General features: G+C 48.5%; 2 protein-coding genes across 4 annotated transcripts in view; one reads left to right on the top strand and one right to left on the bottom strand.

Annotated features, from left to right (window-relative positions):
* LOC121542570 (WASH complex subunit 5-like) overlaps nucleotides 1-20,310 on the bottom strand; it is a 32,678-nt gene extending 12,368 nt beyond the window's left edge. The window contains exons 1-20 of one of the 3 annotated variants that reach the window (XM_045217326.1): nucleotides 20,093-20,310; nucleotides 19,626-19,894; nucleotides 19,226-19,371; nucleotides 18,987-19,071; nucleotides 18,712-18,812; nucleotides 18,095-18,287; nucleotides 17,168-17,320; nucleotides 15,670-15,783; nucleotides 14,550-14,721; nucleotides 10,405-10,532; nucleotides 9,400-9,529; nucleotides 7,435-7,547; nucleotides 6,776-6,942; nucleotides 6,186-6,261; nucleotides 4,837-4,947; nucleotides 3,035-3,175; nucleotides 2,665-2,745; nucleotides 2,452-2,553; nucleotides 2,040-2,219; nucleotides 1,289-1,413 (exon numbers count right to left, since the gene is read on the bottom strand). In XM_045217326.1, the coding sequence (XP_045073261.1) occupies nucleotides 1,289-1,413; nucleotides 2,040-2,219; nucleotides 2,452-2,553; nucleotides 2,665-2,745; nucleotides 3,035-3,175; nucleotides 4,837-4,947; nucleotides 6,186-6,261; nucleotides 6,776-6,942; nucleotides 7,435-7,547; nucleotides 9,400-9,529; nucleotides 10,405-10,532; nucleotides 14,550-14,721; nucleotides 15,670-15,783; nucleotides 17,168-17,320; nucleotides 18,095-18,287; nucleotides 18,712-18,812; nucleotides 18,987-19,071; nucleotides 19,226-19,371; nucleotides 19,626-19,811 (2,504 nt within the window). In that variant the 5' untranslated portion in view covers nucleotides 19,812-19,894; nucleotides 20,093-20,310. The remainder of the gene's footprint in view (nucleotides 1-1,288; nucleotides 1,414-2,039; nucleotides 2,220-2,451; nucleotides 2,554-2,664; nucleotides 2,746-3,034; nucleotides 3,176-4,836; nucleotides 4,948-6,185; nucleotides 6,262-6,775; nucleotides 6,943-7,434; nucleotides 7,548-9,399; nucleotides 9,530-10,404; nucleotides 10,533-14,549; nucleotides 14,722-15,669; nucleotides 15,784-17,167; nucleotides 17,321-18,094; nucleotides 18,288-18,711; nucleotides 18,813-18,986; nucleotides 19,072-19,225; nucleotides 19,372-19,625; nucleotides 19,895-20,092) is intronic. The other 2 variants (XM_045217324.1, XM_045217325.1) reach the window with 2 other exon arrangements.
* On the top strand, nucleotides 10,572-11,728 carry LOC121542571 (periaxin-like). The gene is made up of 2 exons (XM_045217327.1): nucleotides 10,572-10,676; nucleotides 10,758-11,728. The coding sequence occupies exons 1-2, from the start codon at nucleotides 10,581-10,583 to the stop codon at nucleotides 11,634-11,636; spliced, it is 975 nt and encodes a 324-aa protein (XP_045073262.1). The 5' UTR covers nucleotides 10,572-10,580; the 3' UTR covers nucleotides 11,637-11,728.
* Nucleotides 20,311-23,271: the final 2,961 nt, after the last annotated feature.

Genomic DNA, 23,271 nt, shown 5'->3' with positions numbered 1-23,271 from the left:
ATTAAGACATATTAAAAGCACTGAGAAGAGTGTACACCAAAACAGACATCCACTACCATGTATATGCCATGCCGTGTCAAAGTACACCAACGCTCCCTTCCATAACTCATCTACCTATAAGCTGACAGACTGATGCCACCAAGGTGACATGGAGAGAGAGATACCTACTTGGGGTCTGTGACATGGAGAGAGATACCTACTTGGGGTCTGTGACATGGAGAGAGATACCTACTTGGGGTCTGTGACATGGAGAGAGATACCTACTTGGGGTCTGTGACATGGAGAGAGATACCTACTTGGGGTCTGTGACATGGAGAGAGATACCTACTTGGGGTCTGTGACATGGAGAGAGATACCTACTTGGGGTCTGTGACATGGAGAGAGATACCTACTTGGGGTCTGTGATATGGAGAGAGAGACCTACTTGGGGTCTGTGACATGGAGAGAGAGACCTACTTGGGGTCTGTGACGTGGAGAGAGATACCTACTTGGGGTCTGTGACGTGGAGAGAGATACCTACTTGGGTTCTGTGACGTGGAGAGAGATACCTACTTGGGGTCTGTGACGTGGAGAGAGATACTTACTTGGGGTCTGTGACGTGGAGAGAGATACCTACTTGGGGTCTGTGACATGGAGAGAGATACCTACTTGGGGTCTGTGACATGGTGAGAGATACCTACTTGGGGTCTGTGACATGGAGAGAGATACCTACTTGGGGTCTGTGACATGGAGAGAGATACCTACTTGGGGTCTGTGACATGGAGAGAGATACCTACTTGGGGTCTGTGATGTGGAGAGAGATACCTACTTGGGGTCTGTGACGTGGAGAGAGATACCTACTTGGGGTCTGTGACATGGAGAGAGATACCTACTTGGGGTCTGTGACATGGAGAGAGATACCTACTTGGGGTCTGTGACATGGAGAGAGATACCTACTTGGGGTCTGTGACATGGAGAGAGATACCTACTTGGGGTCTGTGACATGGAGAGAGATACCTACTTGGGGTCTGTGACATGGAGAGAGAGACCTACTTGGGGTCTGTGACATGGAGAGAGATACCTACTTGGGTTCTGTGACATGGAGAGAGATACCTACTTGGGGTCTGTGACATGGAGAGAGAGACCTACTTGGGGTCTGTGACATGGAGAGAGATACCTACTTGGGTTCTGTGACATGGAGAGAGATACCTACTTGGGGTCTGTGATGTGGAGAGAGATACCTACTTGGGGTCTGTGATGTGGAGAGAGATACCTACTTGGGGTCTGTGATGTGGAGAGAGATACCTACTTGGGGTCTGTGATGCGGAGGATCTCTCTACAGAGTCGCCCTATGAAGGTGGCTGACTCATCGACCGAGGGGAACTTGGGGATGGGGATATGGGTCGACTGGTAGACACTCTCCCAATCCTGGATCTAAGAAACACAAAACAGCTGAACATTAGACGTTTCAAAAGTATGTATATTATTTAAACCAGGGCTCTCCAACCCTGTTTCTGGAGAGCTACTCTCCTGTAGGCTATCGCTACCTGATTCAACCAGCTAATTATTAGAAGGGAGCTTGGACCTTCCCCTCCAACACGGTTGCGAAGGAGGGATGTTACATTTTCCCTTTTTGATGATGTTTTAATGTTTTAAAGGATGCAAGGAATCAACCAGACAAACTGAGAAAAGAGCCATGTGGGTATAAGGAATCAACCAGACAAACTGAGACAGAGCCATGTGGGTATAAGGAATCAACCAGACAAACTGAGACAGAGCCATGTGGGTATAAGGAATCAACCAGACAAACTGAGACAGAGCCATGTGGGTATAAGGAATCAACCAGACAAACTGAGAAAAGAGCCATGTGGGTATAAGGAATCAACCAGACAAACTGAGACAGAGCCATATGGGTATAAGGAATCAACCAGACAAACTGAGACAGAGCCATGTGGGTACAAGGAATCAACCAGACAAACTGAGAAAAGAGCCATATGGGTATAAGGAATCAACCAGACAAACTGAGACAGAGCCATGTGGGTACAAGGTGCGAGTCCAACCTTGGTGCGTAGGAAGCTGTTGCACTCCTGCTCCACGTTGTAGTTGATGATGCGAGAGACTTCCTCCTGCCAGATCTTCAGGCCGTAGATGGAGACATAGTCCTGGATGTACTCAAAGGACCGGTAGAACCCATCCATGGTGGCTGCCATCTCCTTGAGCTTCGGCATCAGCTCGCTGGTCTGACCAGGTACGAGATTGAAATGTACAATGATTAACCATGCTGTAACGCTTCATTTGTTCCCCCTCTCCATTTTTAAGTTCGCAGACAACTTTGTTTTTATATTCTGTCATGAATAAAACCTGAACATTCTGGATTACGCTACTGCAGAAAGTGAAAGTGACGGTTAACATTGGGCTGAACGGTCTTGTGGAATGTTTGACATCGTGTTGTGTTGTGGTCAGATATCTCACCTTAGCCTTGGGGTTAAAGATAAGTCCTTTGTGTAGAGCATATGCTACTCTCCTCACCAACTCCTTCCTGATACCATCTTCCAGGAGCTGCTTGGGATCCACCTGAAGAGACGCCATGACAGGTAAGACTTATGCATTTCGACACATTTTCTCAATTATAATATATCTAAAAACAACAGTTGCACAAACCCATTTTTAATATTAAAAACTGACCTTGATGATTCCAACCAGTGTAGTCTTCATCATCAGAATCCCTTCAGTAAAGATGGAGATGGCGTGGGTGAGTTTGGCAACCTGTGAGAAAAGGAAGAGGAAGAACAAGTCGATGACGTCCAGCTGTAGAAAACCCACTGCCTCTCACAAACACTGCTCCTCTGAGCCGGAGAGGAACAGTTGGGGAGACTCACTGAGCATCTGCTCCCTCTCCACAGTTAGGGGCCAGGAACTTAGTCAGGAAAAACTCTGGCTCCTAGTTATAGTCACTACTATAGGTCCTAGTTATAGTCACTACTATAGGTCCTAGTTATAGTCACTACTATAGGTCCTAGTTATAGTCACTACTATAGGACCTATGGTATCTGACCTCGTAGCGAGCCCCCAGCTGAGCGTAGTCCTTCAGCTTGTCCTTGTCCAGTCTGGTGGGAACCTCCATGATGGCATGGATCTGCAGCTTGATGATCTTAGCCAGGGAGGTGAACATGCTCTCAGGGATGATCTGTAACACCTAGTGGAGAGTACAGGAAACATGCTCTCAGGGATGACTGGGGTTAGGGAGTAGGGACTGGGGGTAGGGAGTAGGGACTGGGGGTAGGGAGTAGGGACTGGGGGTAGGGACTGGGGGTAGGGAGTAGGGACTGGGGGTAGGGAGTAGGGACTGGGGGGTAGGGAGTAGGGACTGGGGGTAGGGACTGGGGGTAGGGAGTAGGGACTGGGGGTAGGGAGTAGGGACTGGGGGTAGGGAGTAGGGACTGGGGGTAGGGAGTAGGGACTGGGGGTAGGGAGTAGGGACTGGGGGTAGGGAGTAGGGACTGGGGGTAGGGAGTAGGGACTGGGGGTAGGGAGTAGGGACTGGGGGTAGGGTGTAGGGACTGGGGGTAGGGACTGGGGGTAGGAGTAGGGACTGGGGGTAGGGACTGGGGGTAGGGAGTAGGGACTGGGGGTAGGGAGTAGGGACTGGGGGTAGGGAGTAGGGACTGGGGGTAGGGTGTAGGGACTGGGGGTAGGGAGTAGGGACCGGGGGTAGGGAGTAGGGACTGGGGGTAGGGTGTAGGGACTGGGGGTAGGGACTGGGGGTAGGGAGTAGGGACTGGGGGTAGGGACTGGGGGTAGGGAGTAGGGACTGGGGGTAGGGACTGGGGGTAGGGAGTAGGGACCGGGGGTAGGGAGTAGGGACTGGGGGTAGGGGTGTAGGGACTGGGGGTAGGGAGTAGGGACTGGGGGTAGGGAGTAGGGACTGGGGGTAGGGACTGGGGGTAGGGAGTAGGGACCGGGAGTAGGGACTGGGGGTAGGGAGTAGGGACTGGGGGTAGGGAGTAGGGACTGGGGGTAGGGAGTAGGGACTGGGGGGTAGGGAGTAGGGACTGGGGGTAGGGACTGGGGGTAGGGAGTAGGGACCGGGAGTAGGGACTGGGGGTAGGGAGTAGGGACCGGGGGTAGGGAGTAGGGACCGGGAGTAGGGACTGGGGGTAGGGAGTAGGGACCGGGGGTAGGGAGTAGGGACCGGGGGTAGGGAGTAGGGACTGGGGGTAGGGAGTAGGGACCGGGGGTAGGGACCGGGGGTAGGGAGTAGGGACTGGGGGTAGGGAGTAGGGACCGGGGGTAGGGAGTAGGGACCGGGGGTAGGGAGTAGGGACCGGGGTAGGGAGTAGGGACCGGGGGTAGGGACCGGGGTAGGGAGTAGGGACTGGGGGTAGGAAGTACGGACCGGGAGTAGGGACTGGGGGTAGGGAGTAGGGACCGGGGGGTAGGGAGTAGGGACCGGGGGTAGGGAGTAGGGACTGGGGGTAGGGAGTAGGGACTGGGGGTAGGGAGTAGGGACCGGGGGTAGGGACTGGGGGTAGGGACCGGGGTAGGGAGTAGGGACCGGGGTAGGGAGTAGGGACCGGGGGTAGGGACCGGGGGTAGGGAGTAGGGACTGGGGGTAGGGAGTAGGGACCGGGGGTAGGGAGTAGGGACTGGGGGTAGGGAGTAGGGACCGGGGTAGGGACCGGGGTAGGGAGTAGGGACCGGGGGTAGGGAGTAGGGACCGGGGGTAGGGACCGGGGGTAGGGAGTAGGGACTGGGGGTAGGGAGTAGGGACTGGGGGTAGGGAGTAGGGACCGGGGGTAGGGAGTAGGGACTGGGGGTTGATTTGGGATTCAGGATTCCTGGTCACCAGGACCATACCTTTCTGACGTAGGTCACCAGCTCCCCGGAGTAGAACTGAGAAACACTGAGCAGGTCTGGACTGTTAGCCTGGTTGATACGCAGCAGAGGCAGGTCCAACGCAGACGCCAACTGGTAACATAGATCAATAAAACACATTATTTGTATTTATTATGGATCCCCATTAGTTCCTGCCAAGGCAGCAGCTACTCTTCCTGGGGTTTATTATGGATCCCCATTAGTTCCTGCCAAGGCAGCAGCTACTCTTCCTGGGGTTTATTATGGATCCCCATTAGTTCCTGCCAAGGCAGCAGCTACTCTTCCTGGGGTTTATTATGGATCCCCATTAGTTCCTGCCAAGGCAGCAGCTACTCTTCCTGGGTTTATTATGGATCCCCATTAGTTCCTGCCAAGGCAGCAGCTACTCTTCCTGGGGTTTATTATGGATCCCCATTAGTTCCTGCCAAGGCAGCAGCTACTCTTCCTGGGGTTTATTATGGATCCCCATTAGTTCCTGCCAAGGCAGCGGCTACTCTTCCTGGGGTTTATTATGGATCCCCATTAGTTCCTGCCAAGGCAGCAGCTACTCTTCCTGGGGTTTATTATGGATCCCCATTAGTTCCTGCCAAGGCAGCGGCTACTCTTCCTGGGGTTTATTATGGATCCCCATTAGTTCCTGCCAAGGCAGCGGCTACTCTTCCTGGGGTTTATTATGGATCCCCATTAGTTCCTGCCAAGGCAGCAGCTACTCTTCCTGGGGTTTATTATGGATCCCCATTAGTTCCTGCCAAGGCAGCAGCTACTCTTCCTGGGTTTATTATGGATCCCCATTAGTTCCTGCCAAGGCAGCATCTACTCTTCCTGAGGTCCAGCAAAATTAAGGCAGTTATACATTTTAAAAACATTACAATACATCCATAACAGATTTCACAACATATTAAGTGTGAGCCCTCAGGCCTCTACTCTACTTCCACATATCTATAACACAACATCCATGTGTACATGTGTGTATAGTGCATATGTTATCGTGTGTTTGTACACATGTGTCTATGTTTGTGATGCTTCACAGTCCCCGCTGTTCCATAACATGTATTTTTATCTTTTTTTTTAAATCTAATTTTACTGCTGGCATGAGTTACTTGATGTGGAATAGAGTTCCATGTAGTCATGTCTCTATGTAGTACTGTGCGCCTCCCATAGTCTGTTCTGGACTTGGGGACTGTGAAGAGACCTCTGGTGGCGTGTCTTGTGGGGTATGCATGGGTGTCAGAGCTGTGTGCTAGTATACTGCATGTATTGAAACAGAAAATACCAATTTCTTGATTATGGGGATTAATCTGTGTACTCTGTCTGAGTAGTGAATGGTTCACCTTTAGAAAGGTGGCTCGTAGTTTGGTCACCATGGATGGGTTCGCTCTGATACTCTCCTGCATGATGAACGTGAAGCTGGGAACACAACCAGAGAGAAAAACATTCAATGGCAAATGTATATTTTATAATTGACCAGGTTAGTCTCACTGAGATCTTACTTGCAAGAGAGACCTGGCTATGTCATCGTGAAACTGGTAAGCCAGAGTAGTTGGTCAGTGTGTACCTGTCTATGAACTGCCATGCATAGGACAGGTCTCCTACTATCTGCATGGTGCTCAGGACCATTCATAAGACATTTATAACCACTACCTGTCTATGATCTGCCAGGCATAGGACAGGTCCCCTACTATCTGCATGGTGATCAGGACCATTCATAAGACATGTCTAACCACTACCTGTCTATGATCTGCCATGCGTAGGACAGGTCCCCTACTATCTGCATGGTGATCAGGACCATTCATAATCCATACATAAGACATTTCTAACCACTACCTGTCTATGATCTGCCAGGCGTAGGACAGATCCCCTACTATCTGCATGGTGATCAGGACCATTCATAATCCATACATAAGACATGTCTAACCACTACCTGTCTATGATCTGCCAGGCGTAGGACAGGTCCCCTACTATCTGCATGGTGATCAGGACCTCCTCCTTGATGTTAATGGTCCTGATCATCTGGTGAAGGAACTTCCTGGTGTCAGCCAGAAACTGACACACCTGCAGGTTGGACTCCAACTGGTGGAACTCTTGAACCTGAGGACAGGAAGTCAGGGTTTATTGGTAAGGAGAGGACAGGAAGTCAGGGTTTATAGGTAAGGAGAGGACAGGAAGTCAGGGTTTATTGGTAAGGAGAGGACAGGAAGTCAGGGTTTATAGGTAAGAAGAGGACAGGAAGTCAGGGTTTATTGGTAAGGAGAGGACAGGAAGTCAGGGTTTATTGGTAAGGAGAAGACAGGAAGTCAGGGTTTATTGGAAAGGAGAGGACAGGAAGTCAGGGTTTATAGGTAAGGAGAGGACAGGAAGTCAGGGTTTATAGGTAAGGAGAGGACAGGAAGTCAGGGTTTATAGGTTAGGAGAGGACAGGAAGTCAGGGTTTATATAAAAACATATTTTTGGACAAAACAACATAATTGTATATCAAATGATCCCCATGTAACAGAATGATCATGTAACGGTCACTAAGAGAGTTACCCAGAGATGAAATAACTACAGTGCATGTACTCTTGTTCATGTTCTAGTCCTCACCTCTACAAGGGCCTGTATCAGCTGAACGGTCTTCCTGCCTGCAGCGGTGGAGTCCTCATAGTTCAGAGACTCTATCTGCTTAGAGATCTCCCTGAACCATGCCTGCAGGTTCTCTGTCCAACACAACAACAACCATGTTAACAACACACATCAACATCTAACACATTTACAATAGGAGGAAGTATGGCGTAGTGAGTTCAGCTTTCACTATTGCAATAGGAATAGGTATGGTACAGTGACAGCAATAGGAATAGGTATGGTACAGTGACAGCAATAGGAATAGGTATGGTACAGTGACAGCAATAGGAATAGGTATGGTACAGTGACAGCAATAGGAATAGGTATGGTACAGTGACAGCAATAGGAATAGGTATGGTACAGTGACAGCAATAGGAATAGGTATGGTACAGTGACAGCAATAGGAATAGGTATGGTACAGTGAGACAGCAATAGGAATAGGTATGGTACAGTGAGACAGCAATAGGAATAGGTATGGTACAGTGAGACAGCAATAGGAATAGGTATGGTACAGTGAGACAGCAATAGGAATAGGTATGGTACAGTGAGACAGCAATAGGAATAGTACAGTGAGACAGCAATAGGAATAGGTATGGTACAGTGAGACAGCAATAGGAATAGGTATGGTACAGTGAGACAGCAATAGGAATAGGTATGGTACAGTGAGACAGCAATAGGAATAGGTATGGTACAGTGAGACAGCAATAGGAATAGGTATGGTACAGTGAGACAGCAATAGGAATAGGTATGGTACAGTGAGACAGCAATAGGAATAGGTATGGTACAGTGAGACAGCAATAGGAATAGGTATGGTACAGTGAGACAGCAATAGGAATAGGTATGGTACAGTGAGACAGCAATAGGAATAGGTATGGTACAGTGATAGCAATAGGAATAGGTATGGTACAGTGACAGCAATAGGAATAGGTATGGTACAGTGAGACAGCAATATGAATAGGTATGGTACAGTGATAGCAATAGGAATAGGTATGGTACAGTGAGACAGCAATAGGAATAGGTATGGTACAGTGAGACAGCAATAGGAATAGGTATGGTACAGTGAGACAGCAATAGGAATAGGTATGGTACAGTGAGACAGCAATAGGAATAGGTATGGTACAGTGATAGCAATAGGAATAGGTATGGTACAGTGACAGCAATAGGAATAGGTATGGTACAGTGACAGCAATAGGAATAGGTATGGTACAGTGAGACAGCAATAGGAATAGGTATGGTACAGTGAGCCACAAGCTTTTAAGAGCATGTACACAATGTATAATACATTAAGAACACCTTCCTAATATTGAGTTGCACCCCCTTTTTCCCCTCAGCACAGCCTCAATTCGCCGGGGCATGGACTCTACAAGGTGTCAAAAGCGTTCAACAGGGATTTTGGTCCATGTTGACTACAACGCTTCCCACAGTTTGGCCGGTGGACCATTCTTGATACACACGGGAAACTGTTGAGCGTGAAAAACCCAGCAGCGATGCAGTTCTTGACAGACTCAAACCAGTGGAGTGTGTTAAGGAACCTACTACCGTACCCCGTTCAAAAGGTACTTCAAACCTTCTGTCTTGCCCATTCACCCTCTGAATGGCACACATACACAATCCATGTCTCAATTGTCTCGAGGCTTAAAGATCCTTAATTAACCTGTCTCCTCCCCTTCATCTACACTGATTGAAGTGGATTTAACAAGTGACATCAATAAGGGATCATAGCTTTCACCTGGATTCACCTGGTCAGTCTATGACATGGAAAGAGCAGGTTCTTAATGATTTGTCCAGTCACTGTATACCGCACACATATAAGCAGTTTCAGTGATTGACTCCAACTAAAAGGATTTGCAAGCAGTCACAACAAGAGAGGGAGTCCAGATTGTGAACTGCCAGTTGTGGTAATGATGTGTGTTTACGTTGTATGTAGAGTTGTGTTATCCAGCTCACCATTCTTCTCCACTCTGGTCAGAGGCTTGACCCCAGAGAACACCTCAGCCAGCTCCGTCATCCTCTCAGCTCCCTCTGTTCTATAGCTCTCCCATTTCAGCTGCTTCTCGGACAGCATCTGCTTGAACATCTGTGAGGAAGGGGAGTACAGATGGTGAATCCACCATTATATTCAGAGACGGACACGGTGTTATTGTGTAATCCACCATTATATTCAGAGACGGACACCGTTTCATTGTGTAATCCACCATTATATTCAGAGACGGACACGGTGTTATTGTGTAATCCACCATTATATTCAGAGACGGACACCGTTTCATTGTGTAATCCACCATTATATTCAGAGACGGACACAGTGTTATTGTGTAATCCACCATTATATTCAGAGACGGACACGGTGTTATTGTGTAATCCACCATTATATTCAGAGACGGACACGGTGTTATTGTGTAATCCACCATTATATTCAGAGACGGACACCGTTTCATTGTGTAATCCACCATTATATTCAGAGACGGACACGGTGTTATTGTGTAATCCACCATTATATTCAGAGACGGACACCGTTTCATTGTGTAATCCACCATTATATTCAGAGACGGACACGGTGTTATTGTGTAATCCACCATTATATTCAGAGACGGACACGGTGTTATTGTGTAATCCACCATTATATTCAGAGACGGACACGGTGTTATTGTGTAATCCACCATTATATTCAGAGACGGACACGGTGTTATTGTGTAATCCACCATTATATTCAGAGACGGACACGGTGTTATTGTGTAATCCACCATTATATTCAGAGACGGACACGGTGTTATTGTGTAATCCACCATTATATTCAGAGACGGACACGGTGTTATTGTGTAATCCACCATTATATTCAGAGACGGACACGGTGTTATTGTGTAATCCACCATTATATTCAGAGACGGACACCGTTTTATTGTGTAATTACAACTTCATTTGGCATCAAATCATATATCATATTGTTAGACTCACTTCTTTGAGAGTGAACTCAAACTGGGCGGTGTCTAGGAGTAACTGGAAGAGGATCTTGGGGTTGTACTTGGAGTCGTTGATCACCTGATCTTTGATCTGTCGCAGACGCTTGTTGTTGGGATCATAGGCTGCAAGAAGAAAAGACAACATAGTTTAGGAATATAGTATCACCTGACATGATTCAGCCTGAGGTTCAGCCTGACATGATTCTACCTGAGGTTCAGCCTGACATGATTCTACCTGAGGTTCAGCCTGACATGATTCTACCTGAGGTTCAGCCTGACATGATTCTATCTGAGGTTCAGCCTGACATGATTCTACCTGAGGTTCAGCCTGACATGATTCAACCTGAGGTTCAGCCTGACATGATTCAGCCTGAGGTTCAGCCTGACATGATTCAGCCTGAGGTTCAGCCTGACATGATTCTACCTGAGGTTCAGCCTGACATGATTCTACCTGAGGTTCAGCCTGACATGATTCTACCTGAGGTTCAGCCTGACATGATTCTACCTGAGGTTCAGCCTGACATGATTCTACCTGAGGTTCAGCCTGACATGATTCTACCTGAGGTTCAGCCTGACATGATTCTACCTGAGGTTCAGCCTGACATCATTCTACATGAGGTTCAGCCTGACATGATTCTACCTGAGGTTCAGCCTGACATGATTCTACCTGAGGTTCAGCCTGACATGATTCTACCTGAGGTTCAGCCTGACATCATTCTACCTGAGGTTCAGCCTGACATCATTCTACCTGAGGTTCAGCCTGACATCATTCTACCTGAGGTTCAGCCTGACATGATTCTACCTGAGGTTCAGCCTGACATGATTCAACCTGAGGTTCAGCCTGACATGATTCAGCCTGAGGTTCAGCCTGACATGATTCAACCTGAGGTTCAGCCTGACATGATTCAGCCTGAGGTTCAGCCTGACATGATTCTACCTGAGGTTCAGCCTGACATGATTCAGCCTGAGGTTCAGCCTGACATGATTCTACCTGAGGTTCAGCCTGACATGATTCTACCTGAGGTTCAGCCTGACATGATTCTACCTGAGGTTCAGCCTGACATGATTCTACCTGAGGTTCAGCCTGACATGATTCAGCCTGAGGTTCAGCCAGACATGATTCTACCTGAGGTTCAGCTCTGCATCGTTTTGATACTAGTTCTCATTCCCACTTTACACAAACAACTACAAATAAGTCTTCATGAACCCTTTATAAGGCCTTTATAGATGCTTCATGAACCCTTTATAAGGCCTTTATGGAAGGTTCATAAATCAGTTCTAAGCCCATTTCATGCATGGACCTAGATGTCTATAGAAAGCCTTACCAGAGTCTGCAGTGTGTAGCATCAGCCAGCGTATCGCCCTACCAGAGTCTGCAGTGTGTAGCATCAGCCAGCGTATCGCCCTACCAGAGTCTGCAGTGTGTAGCATCAGCCAGCGTATCGCCCTACCAGAGTCTGCAGTGTGTAGCATCAGCCAGCGTATCGCCCTACCAGAGTCTGCAGTGTGTAGCATCAGCCAGCGTATCGCCCTACCAGAGTCTGCAGTGTGTAGCATCAGCCAGCGTATCGCCCTACCAGAGTCTGCAGTGTGTAGCATCAGCCAGCGTATCGCCTTACCAGAGTCTGCAGTGTGTAGCATCAGCCAGCGTATCGCCCTACCAGAGTCTGCAGTGTGTAGCATCAGCCAGCGTATCGCCCTACCAGAGTCTGCAGTGTGTAGCATCAGCCAGCGTATCGCCCTACCAGAGTCTGCAGTGTGTAGCATCAGCCAGCGTATCGCCCTACCAGAGTCTGCAGTGTGTAGCATCAGCCAGCGTATCGCCCTACCAGAGTCTGCAGTGTGTAGCATCAGCCAGCGTATCGCCCTACCAGAGTCTGCAGTGTGTAGCATCAGCCAGCGTATCGCCCTACCAGAGTCTGCAGTGTGTAGCATCAGCCAGCGTATCACCTTACCAGAGTCTGCAGTGTGTAGCATCAGCCAGCGTATCGCCCTACCAGAGTCTGCAGTGTGTAGCATCAGCCAGCGTATCGCCCTACCAGAGTCTGCAGTGTGTAGCATCAGCCAGCGTATCGCCCTACCAGAGTCTGCAGTGTGTAGCATCAGCCAGCGTATCGCCCTACCAGAGTCTGCAGTGTGTAGCATCAGCCAGCGTATCGCCCTACCAGAGTCTGCAGTGTGTAGCATCAGCCAGCGTATCGCCCTACCAGAGTCTGCAGTGTGTAGCATCAGCCAGCGTATCACCCTACCAGAGTCTGCAGTGTGTAGCATCAGCCAGCGTATCGCCCTACCAGAGTCTGCAGTGTGTAGCATCAGCCAGCGTATCGCCCTACCAGAGTCTGCAGTGTGTAGCATCAGCCAGCGTATCGCCCTACCAGAGTCTGCAGTGTGTAGCATCAGCCAGCGTATCGCCCTACCAGAGTCTGCAGTGTGTAGCATCAGCCAGCGTATCGCCCTACCAGAGTCTGCAGTGTGTAGCATCAGCCAGCGTATCGCCCTACCAGAGTCTGCAGTGTGTAGCATCAGCCAGCGTATCGCCCTACCAGAGTCTGCAGTGTGTAGCATCAGCCAGCGTATCGCCCTACCAGAGTCTGCAGTGTGTAGCATCAGCCAGCGTATCGCCCTACCAGAGTCTGCAGTGTGTAGCATCAGCCAGCGTATCGCCCTACCAGAGTCTGCAGTGTGTAGCATCAGCCAGCGTATCGCCCTACCAGAGTCTGCAGTGTGTAGCATCAGCCAGCGTATCGCCCTACCAGAGTCTGCAGTGTGTAGCATCAGCCAGCGTATCGCCCTACCAGAGTCTGCAGTGTGTAGCATCAGCCAGCGTATCACCTTACCAGAGTCTGCAGTGTGTAGCATCAGCCAGCGTATCGCCCTACCAGAGTCTGCAGTGTGTAGCATCAGCCAGCGTATCGCCCTACCAGAGTCTGCAGTGTGTAGCATCAGCCAGCGTATCGCCCTACCAGAGTCTGCAGTGTGTAGCATCAGCCAGCGTATCGCCCTACCAGAGTCTGCAGTGTGTAGCATCAGCCAGCGTATCGCCCTACCAGAGTCTGCAGTGTGTAGCATCAGCCAGCGTATCGCCCTACCAGAGTCTGCAGTGTGTAGCATCAGCCAGCGTATCGCCCTACCAGAGTCTGCAGTGTGTAGCATCAGCCAGCGTATCACCCTACCAGAGTCTGCAGTGTGTAGCATCAGCCAGCGTATCGCCCTACCAGAGTCTGCAGTGTGTAGCATCAGCCAGCGTATCGCCCTACCAGAGTCTGCAGTGTGTAGCATCAGCCAGCGTATCGCCCTACCAGAGTCTGCAGTGTGTAGCATCAGCCAGCGTATCGCCCTACCAGAGTCTGCAGTGTGTAGCATCAGCCAGCGTATCGCCCTACCAGAGTCTGCAGTGTGTAGCATCAGCCAGCGTATCACCTTACCAGAGTCTGCAGTGTGTAGCATCAGCCAGCGTATCGCCCTACCAGAGTCTGCAGTGTGTAGCATCAGCCAGCGTATCGCCCTACCAGAGTCTGCAGTGTGTAGCATCAGCCAGCGTATCGCCCTACCAGAGTCTGCAGTGTGTAGCATCAGCCAGCGTATCGCCCTACCAGAGTCTGCAGTGTGTAGCATCAGCCAGCGTATCGCCCTACCAGAGTCTGCAGTGTGTAGCATCAGCCAGCGTATCACCTTACCTGAGTCTGCAGTGTGTAGCATCAGCCAGCGTATCGCCCTACCAGAGTCTGCAGTGTGTAGCATCAGCCAGCGTATCGCCCTACCAGAGTCTGCAGTGTGTAGCATCAGCCAGCGTATCGCCCTACCAGAGTCTGCAGTGTGTAGCATCAGCCAGCGTATCGCCCTACCAGAGTCTGCAGTGTGTAGCATCAGCCAGCGTATCGCCCCTACCAGAGTCTGCAGTGTGTAGCATCAGCCAGCGTATCGCCCTACCAGAGTCTGCAGTGTGTAGCATCAGCCAGCGTATCGCCCTACCAGAGTCTGCAGTGTGTAGCATCAGCCAGCGTATCGCCCTACCAGAGTCTGCAGTGTGTAGCATCAGCCAGCGTATCGCCCTACCAGAGTCTGCAGTGTGTAGCATCAGCCAGCGTATCGCCCTACCAGAGTCTGCAGTGTGTAGCATCAGCCAGCGTATCGCCCTACCAGAGTCTGCAGTGTGTAGCATCAGCCAGCGTATCGCCACATTACAGTCCCTTAAACAGTTGAGCAGCTTGGGGATGTTATCCAGGACTATCTCCTCCCTCAGGAACCCTTCCTTCAGCAGCTGCTGGATCTGGGGCCTCAGGCCATCCATACTAACTGAATAACGACTGGCCTAGTGGAGAGAAGAGGAGGGTTAACATCTGGTTAGTTATAGGGTGTTATAACATACTAGACCTAGGGCCTCAGGCCATCCATACTAACTGAATAACGACTGGCCTAGTGGAGAGAAGAGGAGGGTTAACATCTGGTTAGTTATAGGGTGTTATAACATACTAGACCTAGGGCCTCAGGCCTTCCATACTAACTGAATAACGACTGGCCTAGTGGAGAGAAGAGGAGGGTTAACGTATGGTTAGTTATAGGGTGTTATAACATACTAGACCTAGGGCCTCAGGCCTTCCATACTAACTGAATAACGACTGGCCTAGTGGAGAGAAGAGGAGGGTTAACATCTGGTTAGTTATAGGGTGTTATAACATAAGCAGTCCTCTAACCTTCCACATTTTCACAACAACTGCGGTAGGATATGACGGGACGACTGCGGTAGGATATGACGGGACGACTGCGGTAGGATATGACGGGACAACTGCGGTAGGATATGACGGGACAACTGCGGTAGGATATGACGGGACGACTGCGGTAGGATATGACGGGACAACTGCGGTAGGATATGACGGGACAACTGCGGTAGGATATGACGGGACGACTGCGGTAGGATATGACGGGACAACTGCGGTAGGATATGACGGGACAACTGCGGTAGGATATGACGGGACAACTGCGGTAGGATATGACGGGACAACTGCGGTAGGATATGACGGGACGACTGCGGTAGGATATGACGGGACGACTGCGGTAGGATATGACGGGACAACTGCGGTAGGATATGACGGGACAACTGCGGTAGGATATGACGGGACAACTGCGGTAGGATATGACGGGACAACTGCGGTAGGATATGACGGGACACTCACGTCTATAACAAGGCCTTATGGGATAACAACTGTAAACCATTTCAAGTTAGTAGCCGTTCTGTAGGTAAGCCTGTTAGCCTCCATACCTGCTCTCTGATGTTGGCTGAGTCCAGGGTGTAGTTGAGGGCGATCTTGGCAGCTTTATATGGTTCCCAGGCCTCCACCAGATTCACAGTGATCCCCATATATACACTGATGACCTGCAGCAGGAGAACTTGTAAATAAACTCCACTTTAAACCAGCGTAATGGCTGGAGGCCTAGTGAAATATACTACATCAAGATATGGAAATGTATGCACTCACTAACTGTAAGTCGCTCTGGATAAGAGCGTCTGCTAAATGACTGAAATGTAAAAATGTAAATATGGCTCAAGAGAAACAAGTACACTAATGTTTCCCAAGTATTCAGGGAAGTGCAGCTTAGATGTCTCTCACCCAGTTATCAGGGAAGTACAGCTTAGATGTCTCTCACCCAGTTATCAGGGAAGTACAGCTTAGATGTCTCTCACCCAGTTATCAGGGAAGTACAGCTTAGATGTCTCTCACCCAGTTATCAGGGAAGTACAGCTTAGATGTCTCTCACCCAGTTATCAGGGGAAGTACAGCTTAGATGTCTCTCACCCAGTTATCAGGGAAGTACAGCTTAGATGTCTCTCACCCAGTTATCAGGGAAGTACAGCTTAGATGTCTCTCACCCAGTTATCAGGGAAGTACAGCTTAGATGTCTCTCACCCAGTTATCAGGGAAGTACAGCTTAGATGTCTCTCACCCAGTTATCAGGGAAGTACAGCTTAGATGTCTCTCACCCAGTTATCAGGGAAGTACAGCTTAGATGTCTCTCACCCAGTTATCAGGGAAGTACAGCTTAGATGTCTCTCACCCAGTTATCAGGGAAGTACAGCTTAGATGTCTCTCACCCAGTTATCAGGGAAGTACAGCTTAGATGTCTCTCACCCAGTTATCAGGGAAGTACAGCTTAGATGTCTCTCACCCAGTTATCAGGGAAGTACAGCTTAGATGTCTCTCACCCAGTTATCAGGGAAGTACAGCTTAGATGTCTCTCACCCAGTTATCAGGGGAAGTACAGCTTAGATGTCTCTCACCCAGTTATCAGGGAAGTACAGCTTAGATGTCTCTCACCCAGTTATCAGGGAAGTACAGCTTAGATGTCTCTCACCCAGTTATCAGGGAAGTGCAGCTTAGATGTCTCTCACCCAGTTATCAGGGAAGTGCAGCTTAGATGTCTCTCACCCAGTTATCAGGGAAGTACAGCTTAGATGTCTCTCACCCAGTTATCAGGGAAGTGCAGCTTAGATGTCTCTCACCCAGTTATCAGGGAAGTACAGCTTAGATGTCTCTCACCCAGTTATCAGGGAAGTACAGCTTAGATGTCTCTCACCCAGTTATCAGGGAAGTACAGCTTAGATGTCTCTCACCCAGTTATCAGGGAAGTACAGCTTAGATGTCTCTCACCCAGTTATCAGGGAAGTACAGCTTAGATGTCTCTCACCCAGTTATCAGGGAAGTACAGCTTAGATGTCTCTCACCCAGTTATCAGGGAAGTACAGCTTAGATGTCTCTCACCCAGTTATCAGGGAAGTACTTGTCCACTATCTCCCTCATCTTGGCCTGTTGAGTGTGCAGTATGGATGGGGTGAAGTAGAGACAGACGTACAGCATGGCAGCCTGGTTAGCCAACGCCGTGCTGCGGTGCTCAGGCAGGGGGTACGCAGACACCTGGGGAACACATAGGACAGCTTTAGAGACAGGAGGACACCTGGGGAACACAGAGGACCGCTTTAGAGACAGGAGGACACCTGGGGAACACATAGGACAGCTTTAGAGACAGGAGGACACCTGGGGAACACAGAGGACCGCTTTAGAGACAGGAGGACACCTGGGGAACACAGAGGACCGCTTTAGAGACAGGAGGACACCTGGGGAACACATAGGACAGCTTTAGAGACAGGAGGAAACATGGATCTAAGAATCAGACGATTACATGATCATAACATTCAAATAGACTGAATAACCCTACAAGAATATTGAATATTGTTGCATAACTCGTTTTGCAAGCAATTTCATTCAGTTCTAGGATACTACCACCTAAATGGAGCCAATGGAGTGTTGACGTTACCAAATATGAAAACATGGCATATAAGGATGTACAGAAATGTACTAAGAGTGGGTTAGTACCTCCTTTTGAGGTAAGAAAACAAATGGTTAAAAATCCAGCAAAGTATCCCTTTGAGCCTTTTTTATTTAACCTTTATTTAACTAGGCAAGTCAGTTAAGAACCAATTCTTATTTACAATGACGGCCTACACCGGCCAAACCCGGACGACGCTGGGCCAATTGTGCGCCGCCCTATGGGACTCCCAATCACGGGCCGGTTGTGATACAGCCTGGAATCGAACCAGGGGGGGTCTGTAGTGACGCCTCGAGCACTGAGATGCAGTGCCTTAGACCGCTGCACCACTCGGGAGCCCATACATGATTGTACCACCTTACCTGGTTATAGATGTCATCAGAGCGCAGCCTGCCGATCACCATGCTGATGAAGGTGGCGCTGATAGGCACTCTCTGGAAGTAGCTCTCAGGGTAGTTAGCTGGCCGTTTGGCCCCTGACTGGCTGGAGTACCCTGTGCTACGCAGCAGCTTACAGATGTCATCCAGGTTAGAGTCCGCTGAGGAGCGAGCGGCACTGGAGAGACAAACAGGACCTGTATAGTTAAGTAAGATGTCCATTTGAACTCAAATGTTTTGTTTTCCTTCATTCAATTGTTGCTTTTTTTTTTTAGCTCCATCTGGTACTATGCGTCAGATTTCAGCCTGTGAAATGTTTTCAAATCAAATCAAATGTTATTGGTCACATGCACATATTTAGCAGACGTTATTGTGTGTGTGTGTGGCGAAATGCTTGTGCAAAAGTTGCTTAGGAGCTAGAAGCAGAGCTGCCATGTCTGTTGGCGCCGTCTTACCATCTTTAGTGTTACAGTATCACTGATAATATTATTGATAGAATTAAAATGGTCCCTGACAAAATAACAGAGAAGATTGATTCTTAAAAGGGATCAAATGTATAAAGGATGCAGAAGCTACCCCCAAAAAGAGCAGCAAAGTGTCACCTGTATCTATAGTAGGACACCAGCATCCTCTCTCTGACCTCCCCGTCCATCTTCTGGTCGATAACCAACAGCATGACCCCATAGAGATACAGGGCTTCGCACTGGTTACAAGGACAAACAACACATCATGGGACTCTTGCATGGCCTTCTGGACATTGTCAAACATACAGGGGATGATTTTCATAAACGTATTAAAGTCGGTCTTAGCGCTAGAAAGCTTTCAGGGAACACACGCCGGGCCCTCTACAAAATATAAGTGATTACAAGAGATTTACCAGGAGCTGTTTTCCATCCTCATTCAGCAGCACAGTCTCCAGGGTCTGCTGGATGTAGACACCTTCATACAGGTCGTCCAGGTACCTTGAGAGAAGCACGGTGAGGAAATGTTATGGTGAGACAGAGACTACTTGACCCACCACCACACAGTAAGGCTTCACCTCAATGAGGCGAACAGACCAAATATGTAATCCAAACAGACACATGGTTGATATGGTAAGGAGAAATTCTATATTACCTGATTAGATCAACGGTGTACTTGTGGACACTTTCAAAAGCCAGGTAGAATCGTGAGAGTATCTCTATGTTGTTCTCCCGGAACTCTTCATCCAGATCCTGAAGCTCTGGTTTGGCTTCTACCTTACTGTCATAGTACTCTGGACCCTGGAAGGCAGGGGGCGAAAAAGTTAATTATGGACGTAACATTGGACTTACATTATATCCCTGTACTTCGTCGTCATGCCATAACACATTCTAAAGAATCTAGTTCATAGACGACGGATGGCATCAAATAACTTGAAAGACCTAACCATGACACTGGCGGTGTGTGTCCATTATCTAGGAGGTGCATCACAAACGATGTCCTTTCGCTGTCATCTCATTTCACACACTCATCTAACGAGACAATCGCATCTCACCTTGAAGTAGCTGAAGTCGCAGATGATGTCTCCATATTTCTGCTGGTCGCTCTTGTCTTTGAGCCTGAAGACGGCAGGGATGAACTCCGAGAGGCGGAGGAGCTCGGCTATGATAGCGTTCCCCCGGGACACGATCCTCAGCACGGCCTGGCCACATAGGTTGTTCTCCGCCAGGAAATCCACCATGGCGGCGGTGTCGGTCTACAAGGCGTTCTGCAATTCGGGCTCTGGCCCACTTCTACACTAGTATTGTGTAAAGAGAGATACAGCTGCCACTAAGCTAGACAACTTAAACCAGGAGCTAAACTGCATCTCTAAATAGTATTCATTTGTATAACGAGTTCGGTTAGTTACATGAAACAATTGTGCATATAGCTATCACCAGCTGGCTAGTTGAAGCCAGTAGCCGGAAAGATGTTTTGCAACAAGCGGTGGATTTACATGCACAATTTCACAACAGTACTTACCTTTAGGGATAAAACTATAGGATAGTGTAGTTGCTAGCTAAATGTTGGCTGTTTCAAGTTTTTCAATTCAATTCCTGTTTACCATCACATGACAAACCACATGATTCACCCGCTCCCTCCCTGCAGAGTGTTTGTGGACCACTAGATGGCGACAAAGTCAAGACTAAAACCAGGGGCTTCTTCTTCTTCGTATGAATTTCCGGCCGATTAGAGACGCTGTCTTCTTCTTCTTCTTCTTCTTCTTCTTCTTCTTCTTCTTCTTTGCTATTATGGCGGTCCGCAAACACATATTATAGGTGCATGCCGCCACCTACTGTATTGGCTGTGTATCAGCCTACTATTCTGTAGTATGAATTCATTACTTTGTGAAAAAATTGCCCTACCAACTAACCCTGCACCCATTAAAACCTCACCACTATTCCACTACCTTGGCCCTATCTAAACCTGCTCCAGGCCAGCAGCCTGGGAGGACGGGACACTATCGTTCAAAACACCTTGTAACTCTTCTGCAGTAAAATCTTGTACACCCAAGTACTTACGTGCAGCTGCCACAACAACATATATCCTCTGTGATTTACCTTCAATTTCTGCGGTACAATTGACAACCGTGACCATGAACGCCAAAAAACCAACCTTATTGAAGCACACGTGATTCCTATCACTCTCTATTGGCCCCGGCCTACTCACAGGGATCCTCTCAGGATCACTCACTTCCTCTACTACTCTCTCAGCTGCCTCAGCATACGGCACCTTCTGCAATACTCTGATCCTGGCAACCTCAACCTGTCTTTCTCTCACCGGACACATCTGAACTCCGCACCATTGGTACCCCTACAGTTTACACACACAACTTTATTAACCGATGCTACACATTCCTTTGTCTCATGTCCTCCTGCACACTTCTTACATCTAGGAATCTCCCTCCTACAGACATCTAGGAATCTCCCTTCTACAGACATCTAGGAATCTCCCTCCTACAGACATCTAGGAACCTCCCTCCTACAGACATCTAGGAATCTCCCTCATACAGACATCTAGGAATCTCCCTCCTACAGACATCTTGGAATCTCCCTCCTACAGACATCTAGGAATCTCCCTCCTACAGACATCTAGGAATCTCCCTCCTACAGACATCTAGGAATCTCCCTCCTACAGACATCTAGGAATCTCCCTCCTACTGACATCTAGGAATCTCCCTCCTACAGACATCTAGGAATCTCCCTCCTACAGACATCTAGGAATCTCCCTCCTACTGACATCTAGGAATCTCCCTCCTACAGACATCTAGGAATCTCCCTCCTACAGACATCTTGGAATCTCCCTCCTACAGACATCTAGGAATCTCCCTCCTACAGACATCTAGGAATCTCCCTCCTACTGACATCTAGGAATCTCCCTCCTACAGACATCTAGGAATCTCCCTCCTACTGACATCTAGGAATCTCCCTCCTACAGACATCTAGGAATCTCCCTCCTACAGACATCTAGGAATCTCCCTCCTACAGACATCTAGGAATCTCCCTCCTACAGACATCTAGGAATCTCCCTCCTACTGACATCTAGGAATCTCCCTCCTACAGACATCTAGGAATCTCCCTCCTACAGACATCTAGGAATCTCCCTCCTACTGACATCTAGGAATCTCCCTCCTACAGACATCTAGGAATCTCCCTCCTACAGACATCTAGGAATCTCCCTCCTACAGACATCTTGGAATCTCCCTCCTACAGACATCTAGGAATCTCCCTCCTACAGACATCTAGGAATCTCCCTCCTACAGACATCTAGGAATCTCCCTCCTACAGACATCTAGGAATCTCCCTCCTACTGACATCTAGGAATCTCCCTCCTACAGACATCTTGGAATCTCCCTCCTACAGACATCTAGGAATCTCCCTCCTACAGACATCTAGGAATCTCCCTCCTACAGACATCTAGGAATCTCCCTCCTACAGACATCTAGGAATCTCCCTCCTACAGACATCTAGGAATCTCCCTCCTACAGACATCTAGGAATCTCCCTCCTACTGACATCTAGGAATCTCCCTCCTACAGACATCTTGGAATCTCCCTCCTACAGACATCTTGGAATCTCCCTCCTACAGACATCTTGGAATCTCCCTCCTACAGACATCTAGGCGCTGTGTCAGTATGGCTTGCTGCCATTCGCAGGTCGGAGTGCGGATTTGCACATTTTGGTCACAAGAAATGGGGAAGGGGAGAATCTATCCCCACCATCTAAGTCTGCACCTATAGACTATCCCCACCATCTAACTCTGCACCTATAGACTATCCCCACCATCTAACTCTGCACCTATAGACTATACCCACCATCCAACTCTGCACCTATACACTATCCCCACCATCTAACTCTGCACCTATAGACTATCCCCACCATCTAACTCTGCACCTATAGACTATCCCCACCATCTAACTCTGCACCTATAGACTATCCCCACCATCTAACTCTGCACCTATACACTATCCCCACCATCTAACTCTGCACCTATACACTATCCCCACCATCTAACTCTGCACCTATACACTATCCCCACCACTCCCTCTTGCACATTTCTCACATCTTGGGATCTCCCTTCTACTCACTGCTGCAACACCTCTGAATCCTTGGCACCTAAAGCACCATCTTAGGTTTGGAACATACTGTAGGCCCTCACAGAATAGCAAATATAACCGAACCTTGACCTTATCCAACCTGGACTCAGGGGTAGACGTAACATAGTAAACGTAAATCCAGGACACTAGTATGATATGGTACGTTTCATATGGTACGTATTAATTTGTGAATGTCCATCATCCATTTCGTATGATATGTTATGAATTACAATTAATACGATATGTTACGATTTGAAATTCGTACAATATGTCACGAATTGCCATTCATACAACATGTTATGAATTTGCAAAAAAGTATATGTTACAAATTTCAAATTGTTGTAACTAATGTTAGATAGGTGCCTAGGTGGCTAACATTAATGTTAGCTAGGTGGCTAAAGTAAGCTAGGCTAGGGGTTAGGGCTAAGGTTAGGGTTAAGGTTAGGAATTAGGTTAAAAAGTTAGGGTTAGGGGAAGGGTTAGCTAACATGCTAAGTAGTTGCAAAGAATCAAAAAGTAGTAAGTTGTTGCAAAGTTGCTAATTAGCTTAAATGCTAATGTTGTCC

The sequence above is a fragment of the Coregonus clupeaformis genome, unplaced genomic scaffold, assembly GCF_020615455.1.
Source record: "Coregonus clupeaformis isolate EN_2021a unplaced genomic scaffold, ASM2061545v1 scaf1010, whole genome shotgun sequence".
Lineage (NCBI taxonomy): Eukaryota > Metazoa > Chordata > Actinopteri > Salmoniformes > Salmonidae > Coregonus > Coregonus clupeaformis.
Note: the sequence above shows the minus strand (reverse complement) of the source record. Positions and strands in the feature narration are given on the sequence as shown.

Excerpts from the sequence above, each read along its gene's own strand:
- LOC121542571 (XM_045217327.1), top strand. The coding sequence starts at position 10,581 with ATGATTCAGCCTGAGGTTCAGCCTGACATGATTCTACCTGAGGTTCAG. Across the intron at positions 10,677-10,757 it reads CTGACATGATTCTACCTGAG|GTTCAGCCTGACATGATTCA; the intron begins GTTCAGCCTGAC and ends ATTCAACCTGAG.